General features: G+C 41.9%; 2 protein-coding genes across 3 annotated transcripts in view; one reads left to right on the top strand and one right to left on the bottom strand.

Annotated features, from left to right (window-relative positions):
• The window catches only part of atp10b (ATPase phospholipid transporting 10B), a 45,559-nt gene extending 41,184 nt beyond the window's left edge, over positions 1-4,375 (top strand). For both annotated transcript variants that reach the window (XM_066667058.1, XM_066667057.1), the window contains 4 exons: positions 1,988-2,068; positions 2,152-2,256; positions 3,009-3,196; positions 4,147-4,375. In XM_066667058.1, coding sequence (XP_066523155.1) covers positions 1,988-2,068; positions 2,152-2,256; positions 3,009-3,196; positions 4,147-4,375 — 603 coding nt within the window. The remainder of the gene's footprint in view (positions 1-1,987; positions 2,069-2,151; positions 2,257-3,008; positions 3,197-4,146) is intronic.
• A 1,424-nt stretch (positions 4,376-5,799) lies between these two features.
• Positions 5,800-17,488, bottom strand: fbxl3l (F-box and leucine-rich repeat protein 3, like). Its single transcript, XM_066667059.1, has 5 exons — positions 17,315-17,488; positions 15,538-15,901; positions 12,092-12,214; positions 11,775-11,946; positions 5,800-9,095 (listed from the first exon to the last, which is right to left on the bottom strand). Exons 2-5 carry the CDS (start codon positions 15,898-15,900, stop codon positions 8,452-8,454), a joined length of 1,302 nt encoding a protein of 433 aa, XP_066523156.1. The 5' UTR covers position 15,901; positions 17,315-17,488; the 3' UTR covers positions 5,800-8,451.
• Positions 17,489-19,159: the final 1,671 nt, after the last annotated feature.

The raw sequence follows: 19,159 nt of genomic DNA, 5'->3' as shown, positions 1-19,159 counted from the left end.
GCCCCAGTGTCAGTAAGTGGCTAAAAAATAAGTGTCTATATGCTAGGCTTTTCCTCTTTATTCATAGCAGAGAAAAGGCATCTGGAGTTTTTAGACAAAAGAGAGACCTCCAAAAGGTGAAAAGCATGAACCGAGATGTGGATATTGCTCTATTCCTGCTCCAAAGGTGGGCAATGGTGACTTAATTTTGGTTTTTAGGAATACTTAAGGTGGAACTGATGCCAAATTCAGGAGACTATTAACTCATGACTACAGAGCTGTTAAACTTCAGCCTCGTACAAACAACAACCTTTTATGTTTTGCTTAAACATACCGTTCTACTTTCAAAGACGCAGACCTTCTGAACGTAAACAAACCACAGAGAACAGCACTCCGAGAAGCATCTGATGTTTAAATGGAACGTCTACGATTCTGGGGATGCAAGACTTTTAGGACTGACACGCATTGAAAAATGCAGCTGATGCTTGGACAATAGACCCGTGTTGGAATATGCCTTTGATTACTGACACTTATTTGAGCAAACGGTTAACGTGATGATTACAGCTGCTTGCTGGAATAAGAACCCGATGCTATGACAACTCATGCTTATTGTGATGAGCAACCAATGCTTGTCGTATAAGCCACTGACACTGACACAGGTTGAAATATGAAATATTATGATAAATGACACTTTCAGTGATAAGCAGTTGATGCTGTGACGACTTATGCTTTTTAAAAATAGCCTTCATAGATAAACTTGCGTCAGTTATACGCGATAGGCTTGTATACGTGTCGTGTAGCCTCATGAATGTTGTTCTTCAACATTACATCAACATTAGGAAATAATGGAAAATGGAGTGTCTTTGAAGCTAATTTCATCAAAAGATATCATCAAAGTTTTGGCACAAACACTCCTTTTATGTCGAAACATTCTTTAAAAAAATATTTACAATGCTCTGAAATGTCGTCTTTTCTCATCAGTCGGGTGTGAACCAGACTGAAAAATGCAAGGCATGTATGGAATGCTGTATTACAAAGATGGCTTTCTAAAGACGACTCTGAACATTTCATTAACTGAAGCGCCATGGTTAAGGGCTGAACCATGGTGACAAATTATAGCATGCATAGATGTGTAGCGCCCCTGTCAGAATACTGACCGTTTTCTGTCATAGCTTTACAACAACATATCAGGAGGGAACCAGAGCAGCAACAGTTAAAACCTACAGAATATCTCCAAAAGTTAAGTATTATGAGCAACTGCACGTGAGCTTAAAGTTTAATAATGCTCAAAACCAAAGATCGGCTCAAGAAGTAAATAGCCCCACAGAATCGGCCTGCATTCTGTGGAATGTGATACAAAACTAATCTGCAATATAATTTACCCATCCGCCCTGTGAAGGACTGGCGCCCCCTCCAGGGTGTATTCCCGCCTTGTGCCCAATGATTCCAGGTAGGCTCTGGACCCACCGCAAACCTGAACCGGATAAGTGGTTACAGACAATCAATGAATGAATGAATTTACCCAACCTCCCATGGCTAAAGCCCATCAAATCCTCGCAGAACTCTTCCAACATCGAGCCTAACTGCAACAAGATTGGACAGGCCGCCTATTAACACCCTTCATTTTGGAAGAAATGCTAAATAAACAGTATAAATGTATATCATAGCCCTGAGGTCAACTTTCACAATACTTGCCCTGGCTCTACACAGCATGCAACTAGTCGCTACACACACGTCATTCACTTGTTTTTGTGGCATATAAATTTTATAGGAGAACTTCAAAATTGCTGTTGTTGCTAACGTTGACTGAAAGCTTGTCAGGACACGTTAGCATTATGCACAGGCGATCATGCTAACTTTTCCCCACTAGGTTTCATGCAATGTTGACCACATTAGCATTTCTAAGTGGAGAATTCTTTTATGTCTGACATGACATCAGACAGAGACATGATAACGCTGTGTTATGACAGTGAGAGTGAATCTGACTTTTTTTTATCTTCAATTTCAGGGTTATCGGCGTTCCACCTTCTGGATAGCTATTCTAGACGCCTTTTATCAAAGCCTGGTTTGCTTCTTTGTGCCATACTTGGTAAGAATGCAGATCAATCTTGCCTTGTCTGTTTCTTCTCCTATGGCAGTTTGTTGACCGGTTGTCTTTTGTGTTCTTTCAAGACGTATCGAGGCTCTGATATTGACATCTTCACTTTGGGAATTCCTATGAACACGGTGTCTCTTTTCACCATCATCCTTCATCTGGCAATTGAGATCAAGAGTTGGGTGAGTTGTTCTGAGCCTAGGCTCTAAGTTCAAGTCTTACATACTTCCAGACCTTCAATCTCTATATTTGTTATATCTAATATCCCGTCTCAGATGAGTTTAGGACCTGTTTATGATTAAAAACCCCAAACGTAACCAGTCCTAGAACAGGTTAAACTTGCAGCACACGTTTTCAGGGTGATGTTGTTTGGCAAAATCATTCATTACTAAAATCACTGGTGAGTTTTTCAGAATATATCATCAATCCTGTAAAATGTGTTGCTTTTTTAAACAGAGGGAAGCAAATCATACTTAACGGATAACAAGAATATAAAGTAATTATAACTCCATACATAATGGAAGTGGTGTCAGTGTGGCTTTTTTTACTATTATAATTTTACTTCCTATATATTTACATACCAGGATTTCTTTTTGCTGCCTTTCTCGTGAATGTTGGCTCCTCAGCGTCATGGTTTCTTCTGAATGCACATAAGGATTGATCATAGCTTGGGTGTTTAAACCTGAGATTTAAGCAAGTTGATTACTGCTGTTAAGTTTCTGTGCATTTAAAGCATAGTCAGGAATCCTGCACTTTGTTTAGAGAAGCAGAAATAACACTACAATTCAGAGGAGCAGAGGGTTCCTTGGCCTGGGATTAGGAACCACTTCTCTGCCTTTGTGAGCCAAGCCAGTCATTTGCTAACTGCTGGTTTGGGATAATGGTGCAATAATAATGGTGTTAATGAGTTCTCTTTGTTTGGCTACTTTGGCAGACGGTGGTGCACTGGGTGATCATGGTTGGCAGTGTCCTGATTTACTTCATTGTGAGTCTGGCCTTCACTGCCCTCTGCATCAGCTGCAACCCTCCCTCTGACCCCTACTGGCTCATGCAGGAGCAATTGGCCGATCCCGTCTTTTACTTGGTGTGCATTTTAACCACTGTCGTGGCGCTGCTTCCAAGGTATTGTGATCACTTCAATTTAGTTTTATTCACTGTTTATGACAGGCATCTTCAGTTCCAGTCTTGCAAAACCAGAGTCCAGCACATTTTGCAGACCTCCCTGTGAATACTTAGTTCAAATTGTCTATTAATCATTGAGACGGGTAGGTGTGTTAGAGCAGGGGGAACATCACACTGTGCTGGACGCTGGCCCTGAGGTTTGAAATGGATTTATTGTAGAAGTGGGTTATCAGACAGGTTTTCAACACTTGTCCATTGGTGCTTTTCCACTGCATGGTGCCTATTCTGCTCAACACCTGTTTGGTTTTCCATTATATACAGTGGAACACGGCATTCCCTTTTACTCAGTTTCATTTACTCACACAACAGTTCCGACAGATCAGATCGGTTTCTTCATTCTTCGTTGCGACATCCACCTCTTAGTGGAGTCTTTTGTCGGCCACCGCTCCAAGGTGCGTTTGAACTTCTTCAAAAAAAAAACACGGCATAAATTCACGACTTTACCGTCGTGAGTCAGACGAAAACAAATACATTACACACAACAGTTTTGTGCTGGATGTCTACAATCCGTTGCGATTGGCATCTTCTTTAGTCCCTACTCGACTTGGAACCATGAGCGAGCAGAGACTAAAAAGTACCCAGCTCCAGGTCCCAGGTACCAAATTTGTCTAATGGAAAAGCAAAAGAGCAGAGTAGGGATCATGCAGTGGAACAACAGCACGTCTGGTATATTTGGGTTCTACTTAAGCACACCCACGTTTTCTTAACTATGGCTTGTTACTGAGCTGATGATTTGGATCAGGTGTGTTCAGGAGAGGGGTACTCCACCACCAGGTTTAGATCCACTGGGATAAGTAGCATCTTGGATGTCAGCCAAATGGAAAAACAACGGTGTAACCCGTTCCCTGAGCACAGGCCTGGCTATTTTTCATGAGGACTCTTTATTGCAGGTACACACTACATGCCCTGAGGGGAACGCTGGTGCCATCCGATCATCTCACAGCAAGGCAAATTGACCGGCTGCCTCCGCACCACCGTGACCGGTGGCTGAAAGAGTGGAGAAACCTCAAAGATCTGTGTTCATCTTTTCCCAGCATTTCTCCCTCTGCTGTCCCAGGGGACGCGGCACAGAGCCCCACTACCGCAACTGCCCAGCTGTCCAGCAACACAGCAACGTAGAACTGGAGCACAACGCAGCTTTTTTATTTTTACAGAACTTTATCAGATTTCTGGGGACAGGGTACAACAGGACGTGACGGTGTGTTGTCTTGCAAACTTGAGACTGATTCGGACCTGCACAAGGCCATGTGACATTTTGGGAGAGGCCGGGCCATTTGTAATGGTGACACGTCACAGGCAGAAGTGCAAAGGCACTGTTTTATGTAAAACACCGCGCTGTGGTGTTAAACGACGCGTGTCGGTTCAGCTCAGTCGAAGAATAACCAGAATAGCTCGGAGCTGTCCATATTTCAGCCCCTGAATGTGCTTCCTCCAGCCTCCTCTCTTCTAACAAGCCTCATGGATAAACGCAGAAGGCTGATCCTAACCATGTCCCTGAGGTTCTCGCAGACTCCAAGCAGAAGTTCAGACTATTAGGCAGCACAATCCACGCCAGATAATCGATACATCTCCCACAGTTTCTCACAAAAAAAAAAAACCTGCCTGGGTTTGGCTGCTTCGGTAGCGTTCGCCTCCCTGCGAGAAACCTACTTTCTCCTCGTCATGCAGGGCGCATTTGTATTCACGAGCGCTCCGAGCTGCTCATGAAATAATTGAGGTTTGCAGATGTTACATAACATCCTGGTATTTTCAGTTCATGTATCCGTATTGAGAGCATGTTGGGCTTGATGGAGAGAGACAGAAACACAAGCACTGCAGGAAGACTTAAGAGCATCTCTGGCTTTGTTATTACAGTTGATTCTTAATTATTAAAGATTTGAATAGGCTGCTCGTGTCTGTGTGTGAAAATAACCTGCCAAAGCAGAGGACACACACGTCTCATGCTCCATCTTGTTGAATACTTAATTGTATCTCTGACGTCCTTCTGACGTTCCTCACTGTTGAAAGGGTCAGTGATGCTCCCACTTGTATGGTCAGGCAAGCAGATGAAGCCAGGGGAATATTTCTCTCTTTCCATCCATGTCTCGCTTAAGGGTCCTCTGTAGCTGAAGCTTGCAATAAAATGTGTCTAGCACTGATTCGATTTGGAGAGCTCGTTGCATTTTTATGTAAAGATGTCACCGGCTGTGTTGGTGAGCCCTCTCTGCCATCTTGTGTTTGATATCTGAACTGCAGAGATGTACCCACAGGAGAGAGACAGGAGGAGGAGAACAAGATGGATGATGTTTCAATGTCAAAAGTACATGCATTCTTATCATGCGGTGCTCGTTCGCTCCCCAAACCTTCAACAATCATTAAATCAGCTTCGTTCTTTTACAAATCTCTCTCTTTTTATTGTGTTTTCTGGCAAATGCAGCTGATCACAAATGAGAACAAACAGAGATGGTCTTTTGCACAACACAACAGACTCCAAAACATAAGCTCATTCCTGTTGTTTCACAGAGAAAAGTCTTAGTTTCACACAGAAATGTTGATTGTCCTCCATTTTAAGTTCACACAAGGAAAAAGATTAGGTTGTTTCCCTGTTCAGTGGATTTTTTTTTTGCTAATTGTTTCCAGAGCTTGATACGACTTAAAAAACCCATATCCGATGTTTTTCTGAGACCCTGCGCATTAAGTGAAGTTTGTTTAAACCTTTAAAATGCCCTTCACACACATCTCTTTAACAAACATGGTTCTATATGGAACCAAAACTGGTTCTTCTATGGCATTGCTCAAAGAACCCTTTGTAGAACCTGTATTTTTAAAAAACGAGCTACTATTCTTTTCACGCTGCCAATTTCCAGGGTCTACACTTATTCTGGCTGTTTTTTGTTGGGCCTGTTAGACTGATATATGTAAACATTATCTATTGTGACAGGCTGCCCTCATTTGAAAAGCCACCCAGGCTGAAACTCTACTGATAAATATGAAACGGTTGTAGGCCAAACAAGAGGATATAAGCAAATGTGTTTGTTTTTGTGACATCATAAAATCAATGAACTGAAAACAGATTTTTTTTTGTGGCCAGTGATCTAAGGTGGGAACTTAACGAGTGCACCTTACAAAGAGCTATTGATATGAGTGTTTTAACTCTTGAATCCAGTTAAAAACGATCAGACGATCAGAAACATCAGGCACCGGGCTGTAGACTCGGACTCTGAACCCCTCCACAGACAGGAAGCATACATTTTTTTGCCATAGTCACATCAATACTACATAAGAGATGAAATATTCATGAGTTTTGTAAGAGCTGCAATGTATAGGCTGCGCAGAGAAGCTCATTGTAGTGACTTAGCTCTTATCTGGTTTTAGTGAAAACATTTTCAATGACAACTCTGCCTTTACATAAACCGTTCCACTGAAAGTCTCTGACAATTAACCTAACGCTGAAGTGTGTAAAAAAAAAAAAAGACAAACAATAGCATAGCAGAAAAGTAAGTAAGAAAAGCCCCTATCAAAAGACAGCTTAATCATACTGACATTCAATCCACAAAGGAGACAGAACAAAAACCGAGTTATGTAATCTCTGCAGTCGGGAGAGAGACCACAATGTCTGAGATTTCACAGCTTTTACTTACCGTACACACAGAACTGACTCTACCTGTTCTGGTGTTGTCTATCCACACCCACGACTTGTCCTGACTGCTCAAAGAGGGGAAAGAGGACACTGCAGAACTCTACGGCAACACCTTCATGAATTATTCTGTCAATATCTTCCCTCTCTATTGGGTCAAAGCCACGTTTCTGTGAAACCCTGGTCTATGTTCATGAAACTGCATTATATCTGACTCCCAGAAACACAACCTACATTAATAAAACATAAAATCACATTTGCACTTTAACCAATTTCTCTTTCCTTTGTACAACGTGGGGCCTTCAAACCCTAAAAAAAAATAACCCACGAAGCCCAACAAAAATAGTCCAGTGTTCTCTGTGTGAAGAGACGTCCCAACTATCGATCGACCGACCAGTGATGGACCAGTGTGTGTCCAAACACAAACACACACACACCACGGTCGGTGTTAATATCATATGTCCATGAAGACAGCTTTGAGAAAAGTCTTTATGTCCTGTTTTTCTTTATGCTTCTGTATGTATAAAAGTGTATAAGGATGAGGACCTACATACAGACACATTTATTCATTTGCATAAGTGTTCATGTACAGTACTGTGCAAAAAACAGAGATCACCTTTCGTTCATTCATATATTAATAATCTATAACTGCTTAATCTCGTTCAGAGTCGTAATGGGCCGCGACATTTGATATTTCCAGTCTGTATTAAATTGGAATATTTCTGCTTTCTAGAAATATCTTCAAAAAATTAATCGTTTGTTGTTAATTGCTGTTTTGACTGGAGATTAAATCATTATGGGTGTGCTTTTCTGCTCTGTGGGCAGTGTTTTTGCTTTGTCCTGGTGTTCAATAAATAAATTAAGTAAAATAAAAAGCTACAGATTTAAAAAAAAAAGCTCTCTTATGAGCTGCTTGGAAGAGTATTGCTTCGGTCCACTTCAAAACACTGGAGGGACATGATCAATCCGTCTTCAGCACACGTTTAAATTAATGATGGAAAGGTTTTGCTGATTCGCATTTCGGTTCATACCACTTCTGTGGGGAACAAATGAAAATTAAACTGTGAAAATATTAGTGTGTTTCTTATATTTCCCCTTTTTACTAATTAATTAATTCATTCATTATCTGTAACCGCTTATCCAGGTCAGGGTCGCGGTGGGTCCGGAGCCTACCCAGTATCACTGGGCACAAGGCGGGAATACACCCTGGAGGGGGCGCCAGTCCTTCACAGGGCAACACACACTCACACACCTTTGGACACTTTTGAGTCACCAATCCACCTACCAACGTGTGTTTTTGGACTGTGGGAGGATACCGGAGCACCTGGAGGAAACCCACACGGACACAGGGAGAACACACCAACTTCCCCTTTTTATGTTACATTCAAATATTTGCATAGGACTAAATCTTTAAATACTGGGCTTCCACCAAAAGACCTTTGGGGTTAGTATACACTAAAAATCCTAATTGATTGTGTTTGTATTTATTCTAAAGTGAAAATACACGTTTAATTAGCCTTAAATATCGTCTGTTGGACGTTTGCACAGTACCGTATTCATAGTGGTGTGTATAATAGGTCTACCAAGTGGGCATCATGTCAGGGAACCAGATGCGTCCGAGGTGTTTGGACACTTCGCTGTGGATCTGCTCCATGCTGTAGCTGTTGTCCGGTATCAGCACCTCCTCCATGATCGAGAGCTGGCTGAGGCGTCCCCCACACATCTTCACGAACTCCATGAAGCCGCTGCAGGTGACCTCGCACTCTCCAAGGCCGATGGCGGTCAGGCTCTTGCAGCGCTCTGCGATGCGGATCAGCTCCTCATCCAGCGGCTCCAAGCCGTTGGCGCACACCACGAGCTCCACCAGGCGGGGGCAGTTGAGGCCGATGCGGCCCAGCATGTCCTTGCTAACAGCCCGGCCGAAGTACAGGTGTGTAACGGGCGTCTCGTCACGAAAGAAGGGCTCAAATTCCTCCTCGTACAGGAAGAAGTACATGACGATGTTGACCTGTGGGGAGTGGCGGATCAGCGCCTCCCAGCTGCTCCTCTTGATGGTGTGGAACTGCGTCTGGCCTGGGTTCTCGCTCACCACGTCGATGCGCAGGTGTTCCAGGTGCACGTGCTTCTCCGAGGAGAGGGCCAGCAGCAGTTCGTCGGTCAACAGGTGGTAGTTCAGTGCCAGCTCCCGCAGACCGTGGCACTGGTCAGCCACGCACAGGATCCCTGAATGGGTACAAGACATTTAAGAGGCTTACACCATGTGCAAAAGTTTGGGCAGTCTTCTATTGAGTGACTTCTGCACAAATGCACCATGCTTTGATTGTCACCTTTCACCTTGTTCTTCGATAGTCAGGCCCCCACAGGACCAAAAGTCCACAGGTTTGATTTGGGCGATGGCCATTGTCAGTGCTGCAGTGACATTGATGTGGGGGTAGTGATAGTGTGCATTGTTCTGGTACAGGTGGATCGGACACAGCAGCACTGCTGGAGTTTTTAAAGCCCTCATTGTCACTGCTGGACAGAGAATAGTCCACCGACCAAAAATATCCAGTCTACAGCGTCCTGTGGCCAATGATGAAGGACTAGAGGACCACCAACACAATTTATGCAGCAAGGACGAGCTACTCTCTCTCACTTTACATCTACAAGGTGGGCCAACGAGGTCCCAGGAGCACTGCTGTGTCTGATCCACTTGTAAAAGCACAATGGTACCTGGGTACAAGGGTCCTGAGCGTTGAAGAACAGGGTGAAAGGGAGCAAATGAAATATTGTCTCTTTTCAAAGAAAAACATTAACAATAAATCTTTCTTAACTCTCCATAAAAGTCAATGTAACGTTTTTATATTCCAAGGAATTTCTGAACATTTTTATTGTTCCATCATAAAATTTTCACACAATGTGAAGGACAGCTGCTGTGTTCAAATAATGTACTAAATCACAAAATCAAGTTCATATTTTTCATTGGATATCAATGATTTGCAGAGAGCAACAAATAGACTACAGTCTGTAACTGTAGAAGTACAAAGTGCTCCTGTATGATCACTGGAGCAGCTATTTATCAAACACTTGGTGAGCTGAATGGATTAGAGTTTGGAACAGGTAAAAAAACAACAGTACAGATCAAGGGGATCAGGACTGGGACTGAGAACCTCGGGTCTGAATAATTCACAGTGCACATGACCTGCATGCCAAAATCTAGGCTTTAGCCAACAATGATGGTAGTAACCCTTTCGTATTAAAGCTAATCCCCGTATTAGATAATCCATAATAAGAGCGTCTACCCAAACTTTTGCATTCCATTATTATAACGAGTTGCTTGTGACAAAGGATAGTAGTTGGTGTGTGCGAATGCATTTCATATAATACATGTACACTTTATTTAACAAAACCTATTAAAGAAGGAGTATACTGAATATTTGGTTAAAATTGTACTTTATAGAGGCCCCTTTACACAATATAAACTATAATGTGAAAAGCATTTTCAGCCGCAGTGGTTTCATCAGCCAGTATTTCACTTGGTTTCTTCAGGTCAGGTGCTTGCGCAAAGGACTACAGGCAGCAGGGGAGTTTGAGTGCCCTCACAAGACCTGTAAAACTGTCTGTTTGCAGGCTATCTTTCTAAGCCGAAACTGAAAGATGTTTTTGACTTTTGTCATGGCGCCCTGTAAGCGCTGCTCTATGGTGGTACTCTCAAAGGTACATAGTCAGTACCTTCTAGTTAGGGAACATAAATATACGCTATTCTCATATAATTGTAGATTTCAAAGTTGTGTTGGTTTCATCCCCATTTCACCTCCAGGACTTCTATTCTGTGCTTTTATTTTATATTTTATATTTAATACTCTCTTTGTGAAGAAGGGAATGTAATGTACCTTCAGGGAACACCACTGTTGCACCTTTAAAAGGTACATTTACACTGTTTGTACCTTTTAGTGACAATACTGTACCTCTTGGTTCTCCTTCTTCTGTTCTTATTTTCTTTATATTTCAGTGTGCTTATTTCTCTGCACTTCTCAGATAAACTCTCAAATACAGGGGGTTCTTGACGTTGATCCGTTCCTACGTCGTGTCGTAAACTGATTTTTGGTGTAAGTTGGAACATACGTACATACTGTACGTAAATAACATACTGTAAGCACTTATCCTATCCTAACACCTATCCTCCTCGGTCCCGAGCAGCGTAACCGTGTATTCTTCCGCCGCGCCGCGCACACCAAACACGAAGTTCGCGTTACAACGTTTACGACGCAAAACCACTTAAGTCGAAACAAGGCTTTATACAGTAAATGGGAGATGTGTCGTAACCACATCGTAACTCGGGACTGACGTAACCCGAGGACCTCCTGTATACACGGATCTAGCGCTGTGATTGGAGAGACTCAGAGGAGAAGGCGGGACAGTTCTGAAGTCTTTTCACACTACGTAAGATGCAGCACAAAATAAGAAACTCTTGTTTTATCCCATGTGTGACATAGGCAGCCCCCAAAAGATAAGCCATGTGGTCTTATTTCACTGTGTGTATTGGTAGGTTGCAGATGGACACTTTCGAGTCGCCAATCCACCTGCAACGTGTGTTTTGGACTGTGGGAGGAAACCGGAGCACCCGGAGGAAACCCACGCGGACACGGGGAGAACACACCAACTCCTCACAGACAGTCACCCGGAACGGGAATCGTACCCACAACCTCCAGGGTCCTGGAGCTGTGTGACTGCGACGCTACCTGCTGCGCCACCGTGCCGCCCGTGTTTTCCTCATGTTAGATATTATTAAAAACAGCCGGACTGAAGGTGTTTCTATTCATTTTGCGTCTTTCCTATGAATCAAATTCATATCTGTGCCGAAAACCGGCGAGTGGGTTTTTATCCAGAACTTGCGCAAAGTATTTCTAACATAACACGTACCAGCTGGAGAGACGTGTGGACAGCTGCTCATCTTCAGGAGCTTCAGCGTGTCGCTGTTGTTGGCGACCAGAACCTTCAGGGAAGGGTCGTCCACTGGCGTATCATCGATTTTTATGGAGGACAGCGACTTGGAGTTCACAAACACCACTGTCAGTGCCGAGACAAAGTGTGACTGGGGAGAGAACACATGAGGAGACATGCAGAGTCAGCACCGAGGGCTTTTAACACCCTCGCCACTGAGCCATCATGTCACCGGAGCTTACTGAGCGTGAGAGCGTTATGACAGGAGAACAGGGGTGATGCTGCATGCACAGTACCTGAGAGACGTCCATAAAGCTGGGTCTCGCCGTGGAGATCAGGCCCAGGGTTTTAATGGTGCAATTCACCAGCTGAGACAGGATGTCACACGCTGCCTCTGCAGACTCTGTGCAGCTGTCAACCTGTAGTGCAAAAATATCTGTGATATCCGTACTCTTGTAGCAAATAATTCCACAACAACAGTAATTCTGTGAAAATAAGTACTGTTAGAAAACACTGTTTCAACTCATTACTTCATTAATGTTTACATTTTTCATTGTTGCCATGTGTCGATGGGCGGGGCATGGAGAGAAAATCACCATAATACAAAATAACCAATACGATGCTTCACGTCCCCTTCTAGCACAGACACTTCTTATAGAAAAATATTCAGCATCTCAGACACCACCACCCCTCCCACACACACACACACACCAGCAGCCCCACAGCTCACATGGCTATACTATGATTTTCAAATTCACATTGACATTAAACATGCTGTAGGTTATTGTGCGCGTTGGTACAGTAGCAAAACCCAGGCTTACTATGCAGTTATCTGTAGCTAAAACAAATTAAACAACATATCTGAGTTTGTGGGGTTATATTAAACAAATAAATTGAAACAGCATATTGATGTTTGCAGAAATATGCCATAGTTAGGTCAAAACATGTAGTTTTCACCAGAGGGGTCCCAAACATTTACATAACTTATAGAGTGGTTTCAGTACAGTTATTGGGCCATTTATAGGAGTTCATAATCATCCTCAAAATAAATAACTATGTAATATATTTAGAAATGTATTTAGATATTCATAAATGTGAAAGCATTGAAGTGTGAAGTACAGCTGTGTAACTTGTACATAGCAGGTAGTGCTGGGCGATATGAGCGCAAATCAATATCACGATTAATTGTACGATTTACCATGATTACGATTAATAAACGATTATTTTGTTGTTGTATTTTCGACCCTCGTAGTTCACTGACGAGGCTTGTACTCTAAATATGCTCCAGCATTAAATATGGGATATTTTTTCTAATGTTGCTGGGAGCTTTTCTGAGCACTGTTTATATTTGGTGTGTTGTTGTCCTTTGGGCACTGAAACAATGTTTTTTTTTTTTTTTCCCAGTGTTTACATTTGACTTCTTTTTGTTCAGTGTCGTCTTAATTAAAGTCAAAACACAGCACGTCCAAACCACAGGCACTGTGTTTTTCTTTGGTTCGAGACACTTGGTTTGTCTTGGCGTTTAGGTTGCTTCCATGTGGCAGATAGGGGAAGAGTCACATGACTACAGCTTGGTAGCTTGGTTTTAAAGGGACAGTACATGAACACACAGTGGGGACATAATAAAAATAATCAACGTAATCAGTTCTGAATGTAAATTTCAATTAATTTTCGATAAAAGCAGGATTTCTCAGTTAGCCACATTACTCGAGCCCTAAGTTCAGGATTTACAAACAGGAATGTGTAAGAAATGTGTTGTTTTTGTTTTCCCTTTTTAAAATAAAGAGATGCCCAGGATCATAGGGATCTGCAGAAACCCAGTGGGCCCGATTCACTTCTTTACATTTGTGCTCTCTAACTATAGGAGGAAAGCTTCTCAGTCCACTTAGTGTTGAGCTGAATTTTTGGTGTTTATGTCAGTATATGACCAAATTTGTATGCACCCTCTCACTTCTGGGATTAAGTGGGCCTTTAAAAATAACACAGAAAATCATGTCTCGAGAAGATCCTGTTTAGTGGACAGATAATCTTGATAATGCAGTTGTTATAATGCAGAGACAGATGTTTGGCAGTGTGCTCCCTGACACCCAGTCAGGCTAAAATGAGTTCTCTACAGAGACAAGATGTAGAACACGAGAGAGAGAGAGAGAGCATACAGAGAGAGTTTATAATAAAGAGCACAATAAAATACAAAGGCATGAACAGCACTTCAGCCTCACAAATCTGACAGTTAACCTGGCCTGTAAATAAGCCTAGGATAAATGGTGTGTGTGGCCTTTAGATTACATATTCTACATCAAATATGTCAACTCCATAAAAAGCAGCAATAAATGAACTGCTCCAAATGAGCTCTAGAGGACGTAGTTTAGTACCCCAGGCATTAGTGTGCTCCAAATAGCTGAGTCAGAGTTATAAAGATATCATCTCCTGCAGAAGCCATGCTGTGAGGACTCTGATTAGGTTCTTCTGCCCTTGTTGCTATAATCTGTGAAAGGCCAGAGCACGCTGACCCGACACACTAACAAATCCGAACGCTTGGCTGGTGTGGCGTACAAACGGTGGGACTGCTGGGTGATTTAAGAACGTTCTCTCTCATCTCCCACGACATTTTTCCACTTTTACATGTTCTTGGACGTCCCTCTCTATTTATGCTACACTAGAAAGACTCTCCTTTCACACTGGTTTATTTGTATTCAACAGCTCTGTGTTCAAGAGTTGATATCCTACATTTTCTACACTTTTCTTTCTCCCTGAATACATTGATAATTAATGTATACACCATCTGCAATTTGTTCCAGAATCAAAATATCTTATTCATTCACTCATTCATTTTCTGTAACTGGTTTAACTCTTACAGGGCCGGGATTGGTCTGGAGTCTACACTGAATCACTGGCCGCAATTCTGGACCAGGTCATTCCCAGCAAAGAACGATTGAATGAATGAATGAATTAATTAATGAATGAATAATAACCTTAGTTACCTAGGACTTACATACACAAACCTCGGTATTGTGCCTCCTTCATATAGCAGCCTAATTTGAAATACTCCTTATAACTTCAGCTTGAATGAGCCAGGGAAAACGGCTGGGTTTTGTAAACTCTCAGGAATAATTCATTAAAAACGAGCTATTTTTGTAGCTCCATTTACACTGATGGACTATATGGAGTAGGGTCTGGGTTGTGGGCTATATCTTAAAATATTAAAGATGTTTCCATACCAGATACAACACCTTAATTTTAAAAAGCATTTCCTCTTCCCCACAGTTGGAGAATAAAACTCAGGATGCCAAATATTCTAGTGTTTTCTTGTACTTCCCTGTGGTCCATTTGGTATGTTTCCCCTTAGAATTAAATAGGTTGTTTGTGTGTGTTATAAAACAGATATTTAAATGACTTCTGCTCTGACAGATAGCCCTGCATCGTGCCTTATTAAAAAAGTCTGAGCTGTTATGCTCCTTCTGCTCCAGTTTTCTATGATATGGGTCCTTTAAGAGTAGCAGCTACATTTAGTTCATATTGTTTGTACATTCTGTGAGGGAGTGACAGAGCAGGTACTTGAATTTCCTCAAACTTTTACAAATGTTTCTTAATAATAATGGTATAAAACAATAATACTGTTTCATAAGCGTTAACCTGTACAACACCACACTACAGTGTCATCAGTCGCTGTGTGCTGGGTCAGTGTGTCCTGGCCTTAAGGAGTGGTTGTGTAAGAGGTGTGCGAGTGCCAAGGCCGGTTTACCTTGAAACTGACGTACTGCAGGTGCTGAGCGTGTCTCTTGATGATCTGCTGGATGAGATCAGGGTGCGTGGACCTCAGGTAGGAGGTGGCCGGCTGATTGAGCTCAAACTCGAAGCGTCTCCAGAGCTCCGGGATGTGGAACACGTCGTTCCAGCACCGGCACACAGATGAGGCCTTGGCTCTGTCCACAAGAGACAGGTACTGGAAGATGTGCAAGACAACGTGATGGGGCAGGTTTCCCCAGTCCTGGACATGGCTGTGTGAAGTGGACAAGCTCTGACCAGTCTTCGGCCTCTTAACTTTGTTCTGAGAAGGGCTGAAGCTGGCGCACTTCGCCGCAACGTCTACTCTGCCTCTTTTCATCCTGTTGAAGTAGAAACATGGGTCAAGACTGTGACTCATTCATCCCATGACTCTCTGTGTAGCTGCACATGAACACATAAAGCTCTTCAAATCTGTGACTCAACTACGGTACCGATAAGACACTGTTGTTCTCACTCTGCTGCGATTTCAATGGTAAATACAGACATAAGCAACATATCATAAGCCCACAAAGGTTTGTTGTATGTTTTATTACAAGGGGAGAATAGTTTGGATTTTTTTTAACTGGATTTAGAGGAAGGAGAGTAATGACTCGAATATTAAATAACAATAATCATTGTAGATGTTTTAATTTATTGCTATTGAGGTTACCATTAATTAATCCCTATTATCAGTGCATGCAAGCAATACTAAGAGATGTAAGATGTGAAATATTCCGGTAATACAAATGTAGTACATCGTTTTGTGGGTAAAGGAGTCAATCATTATTATTGGGTTATTACATTATAAAATAAACTGCGATCAAATTAGACTGTGGTTTTGTTGTTATAGTGAAAAATGACTGTTGTTTTTGTTATATAAACATAAATAAATAACAACAATAATAAACAATATATAAATAACAATAGTAACAATAATAACAAGGAGAAAACGAATCCATAGTAGTAATACTCATTCATATCGCTGCAGTGACACTGACGTGGTGGTGGTGGTGGTGTGTTAGTGTGTGTTGCACTGGTACGAGTGGATCAGACACAGCAGTGCTGCTGGAGTTTTTAAACCCTGTGCCCTCTCACTCTCCACCATGTTAGACACTCCTACCTATAAAGCCAGAGACAGTAGCTCTTCTGTTGCTGCACAGTTTTGTCTAGTCTGGATATTTTTGGTGACACTGAGGGCTTTAAAAACTCGAGCAGCCCTGCTGTGTCTGATCCACTCGTTATCAGTGCAACACACACTGACACACCACATAAGCATCACTGCAGCGCTGAGGATGATACACCACCTAAATCACAGCTGTCCTGGGGTGGTCCTGATGAAGACTAGGGCTAACAAAGTATGCAAAGCAACACATTGATTACAGTCTGTAACTGTATAACTACAAATCGACAGCAGAGATTATATACTTGACAAATAGGTCAGAAAAAATAAAATAATTTAATATCACGACTGATATTTACAGGGTTTTTTCTAATAAACATAATTATTATATATCGGGATATGTTTATATCGTGATTTTTTTTATGTTATATTTTCGATATATCGTCCACCCATTTATTATTTATAGCGTTCCCGTTTATTTAAAATAGTCGTTTACATGAACACACGTTTTTATCTCGGTTAGTTTTCAGCTCAAAACACAACGCAGTATCATACTGACATTTGGCTGCGCCTCCATTTAAGGTGGAGCGGGAATTCGTGTAAGGAGCTAAACTTCGGTCTCGGTTTTACTTACTCGCTCGGTTCAGGATCCTTTCAGAACAAAAAACATAGTCTTTCCGAAACGAGGAAACAAATGGTGAAGATTTATTCCACCGGCTTATCCCAGCGGCGGGTAAACTTGCCCAAAAGCGCCGAATAATAAAAACTACGCAAACAGCAAAAACAACAACACACACAGAGCAGCGACTGTTTTGCCAGGCTGAGCTTCTGGATTCGGAGCCACTGGCAATGAGTCGTTCATGAAGGAATCGATTATTTGAACCGACTCTTTAAATGAATGTTGGACTCCTGTCTGGAAGAACCATTTAACTTTAGATTTAGACCCAAATCTAGACAGATTTTAAATATATTTCTTCTTCTTCTTCTTCTTCTTCTTCATTTCAAGGTAAGATATGTCTTGTATATATATATATTTACTCTGTTGTGTGTATAATCAACAACTTTCTGGAGTTAACAGGATGCTACTAGTTAATATCTTGTGGTGTTTTTTGGAATATGTATAATGAAATAAACAAACAGCCATAGCAATGATTCGATTATGTAAGGCCTATTTTGTAGGCTGTGTTGTGGTTTCTGTGTCAAAGAGGGACAACATAGCACCTACTACATAACACGGGTCTGTTCCACAAAACAGGATACATAAGAGAAAGCAGAATAACCTGTGCCTAGATTTCAGGACTGTCTTATATCTGATGGTCCCTAGCTTTTTTTATTGGACACATTAAACTGAAAAAATTGCTTTGTGGTCCTGTGGACCAGTCCAGCTGTAAAACCTCACACAAACACAGGATGTGGGTATCAAGAAAGGGAATGACATGCAAAGATAAAGGATTACAACATAAAACAGATACCACTGTCCTCATGTACAAAACAGACCATAAACAAACTACAATTACACACTACTAAACAAAAACAAAACCAGGACGATGTCTCTTCAACGTTTTTGTCGTAGATTTTAGACAAAAATCGGCTTTTTGTATTTTATAACAGTCAATACCAAATATGACAAAAATATTTTTTTCAGGTGAAATGCAGTGTCGATGAATTAAGAGCCCATGAAGTCGACTCTTACTGATGAGCCGAGACATATGATATGACTCACTGAAAAGAGTCGGAATGCCCATCATAAAGGAGCCACACTACTGAAAAACACACGTGCACGCGCGGGCACGTGAGCGCGGGAAAACATGGACATATCCTATCCTAGTCTCTCTCTCTCTCTCTCTCTGAAACCCCTCATGTTGTTTTCTACTGACCGTGTACATAAATGTGCTGCTGTTTTTTGGTTTAGCTGTTGTTTCAGGGTTTGAACACCTCTGGAGCATATTCCACAAAGCAGGATTTTTCTGTGTAACCAGACCATTTTAGCTTCAAGTGTCCAATAGGAAAAATGTGACAATCCTCAACTCTGGACTTAATAACCGTTGACCGAATTTAACTTATTATAATATGGTGTGTGTAGACATATGGCGCATATTATTGTTTTATGTTTCATTTGAACCGGTTTGAACCATTTTCGACGTTGCCATGGTGATTAGCTCGATAGTTGCAGTACGTGCGATACGTGTTCTGTTTTATCTTCGTAGATTTACAGACTTTTGCACCAATTCACCACTAGTTCTCTCGGCTTTGGGTCTATGGGATAGTTAAAGAGCTCTTAAACCGAAGATACCCCCCTCCCTCCGTCCGTGAGGGGTAATTTAGGGGCGGGCAGAAAGTGGCCACAGTGTAAAAGTAGGTCAGTGTGTCAGAGAGACACGTCACGGTGCGGAATAGAGTAAAGCTCTTCAGCAGCTCAGTGTAATCAGTGTCTGCTGCCGCAGTCTGCCTCATATATAACAACTTAGCGTCCTTTAAG

The sequence above is a fragment of the Hoplias malabaricus genome, chromosome 4, assembly GCF_029633855.1.
Source record: "Hoplias malabaricus isolate fHopMal1 chromosome 4, fHopMal1.hap1, whole genome shotgun sequence".
NCBI classification, from domain to species: Eukaryota; Metazoa; Chordata; class Actinopteri; order Characiformes; family Erythrinidae; genus Hoplias; species Hoplias malabaricus.
The sequence above is the reverse complement of the archived record's forward strand: the minus strand, read 5'-3'. Positions and strand labels throughout refer to the sequence as shown.

Excerpts from the sequence above, each read along its gene's own strand:
- fbxl3l (XM_066667059.1), bottom strand. The coding sequence starts at position 15,900 with ATGAAAAGAGGCAGAGTAGACGTTGCGGCGAAGTGCGCCAGCTTCAGC. Across the intron at positions 12,215-15,537 it reads TGCAGTACGTCAGTTTCAAG|GTTGACAGCTGCACAGAGTC; the intron begins GTAAACCGGCCT and ends TTTGCACTACAG. Across the intron at positions 9,096-11,774 it reads TCCACACGTCTCTCCAGCTG|GGATCCTGTGCGTGGCTGAC; the intron begins GTACGTGTTATG and ends GTACCCATTCAG.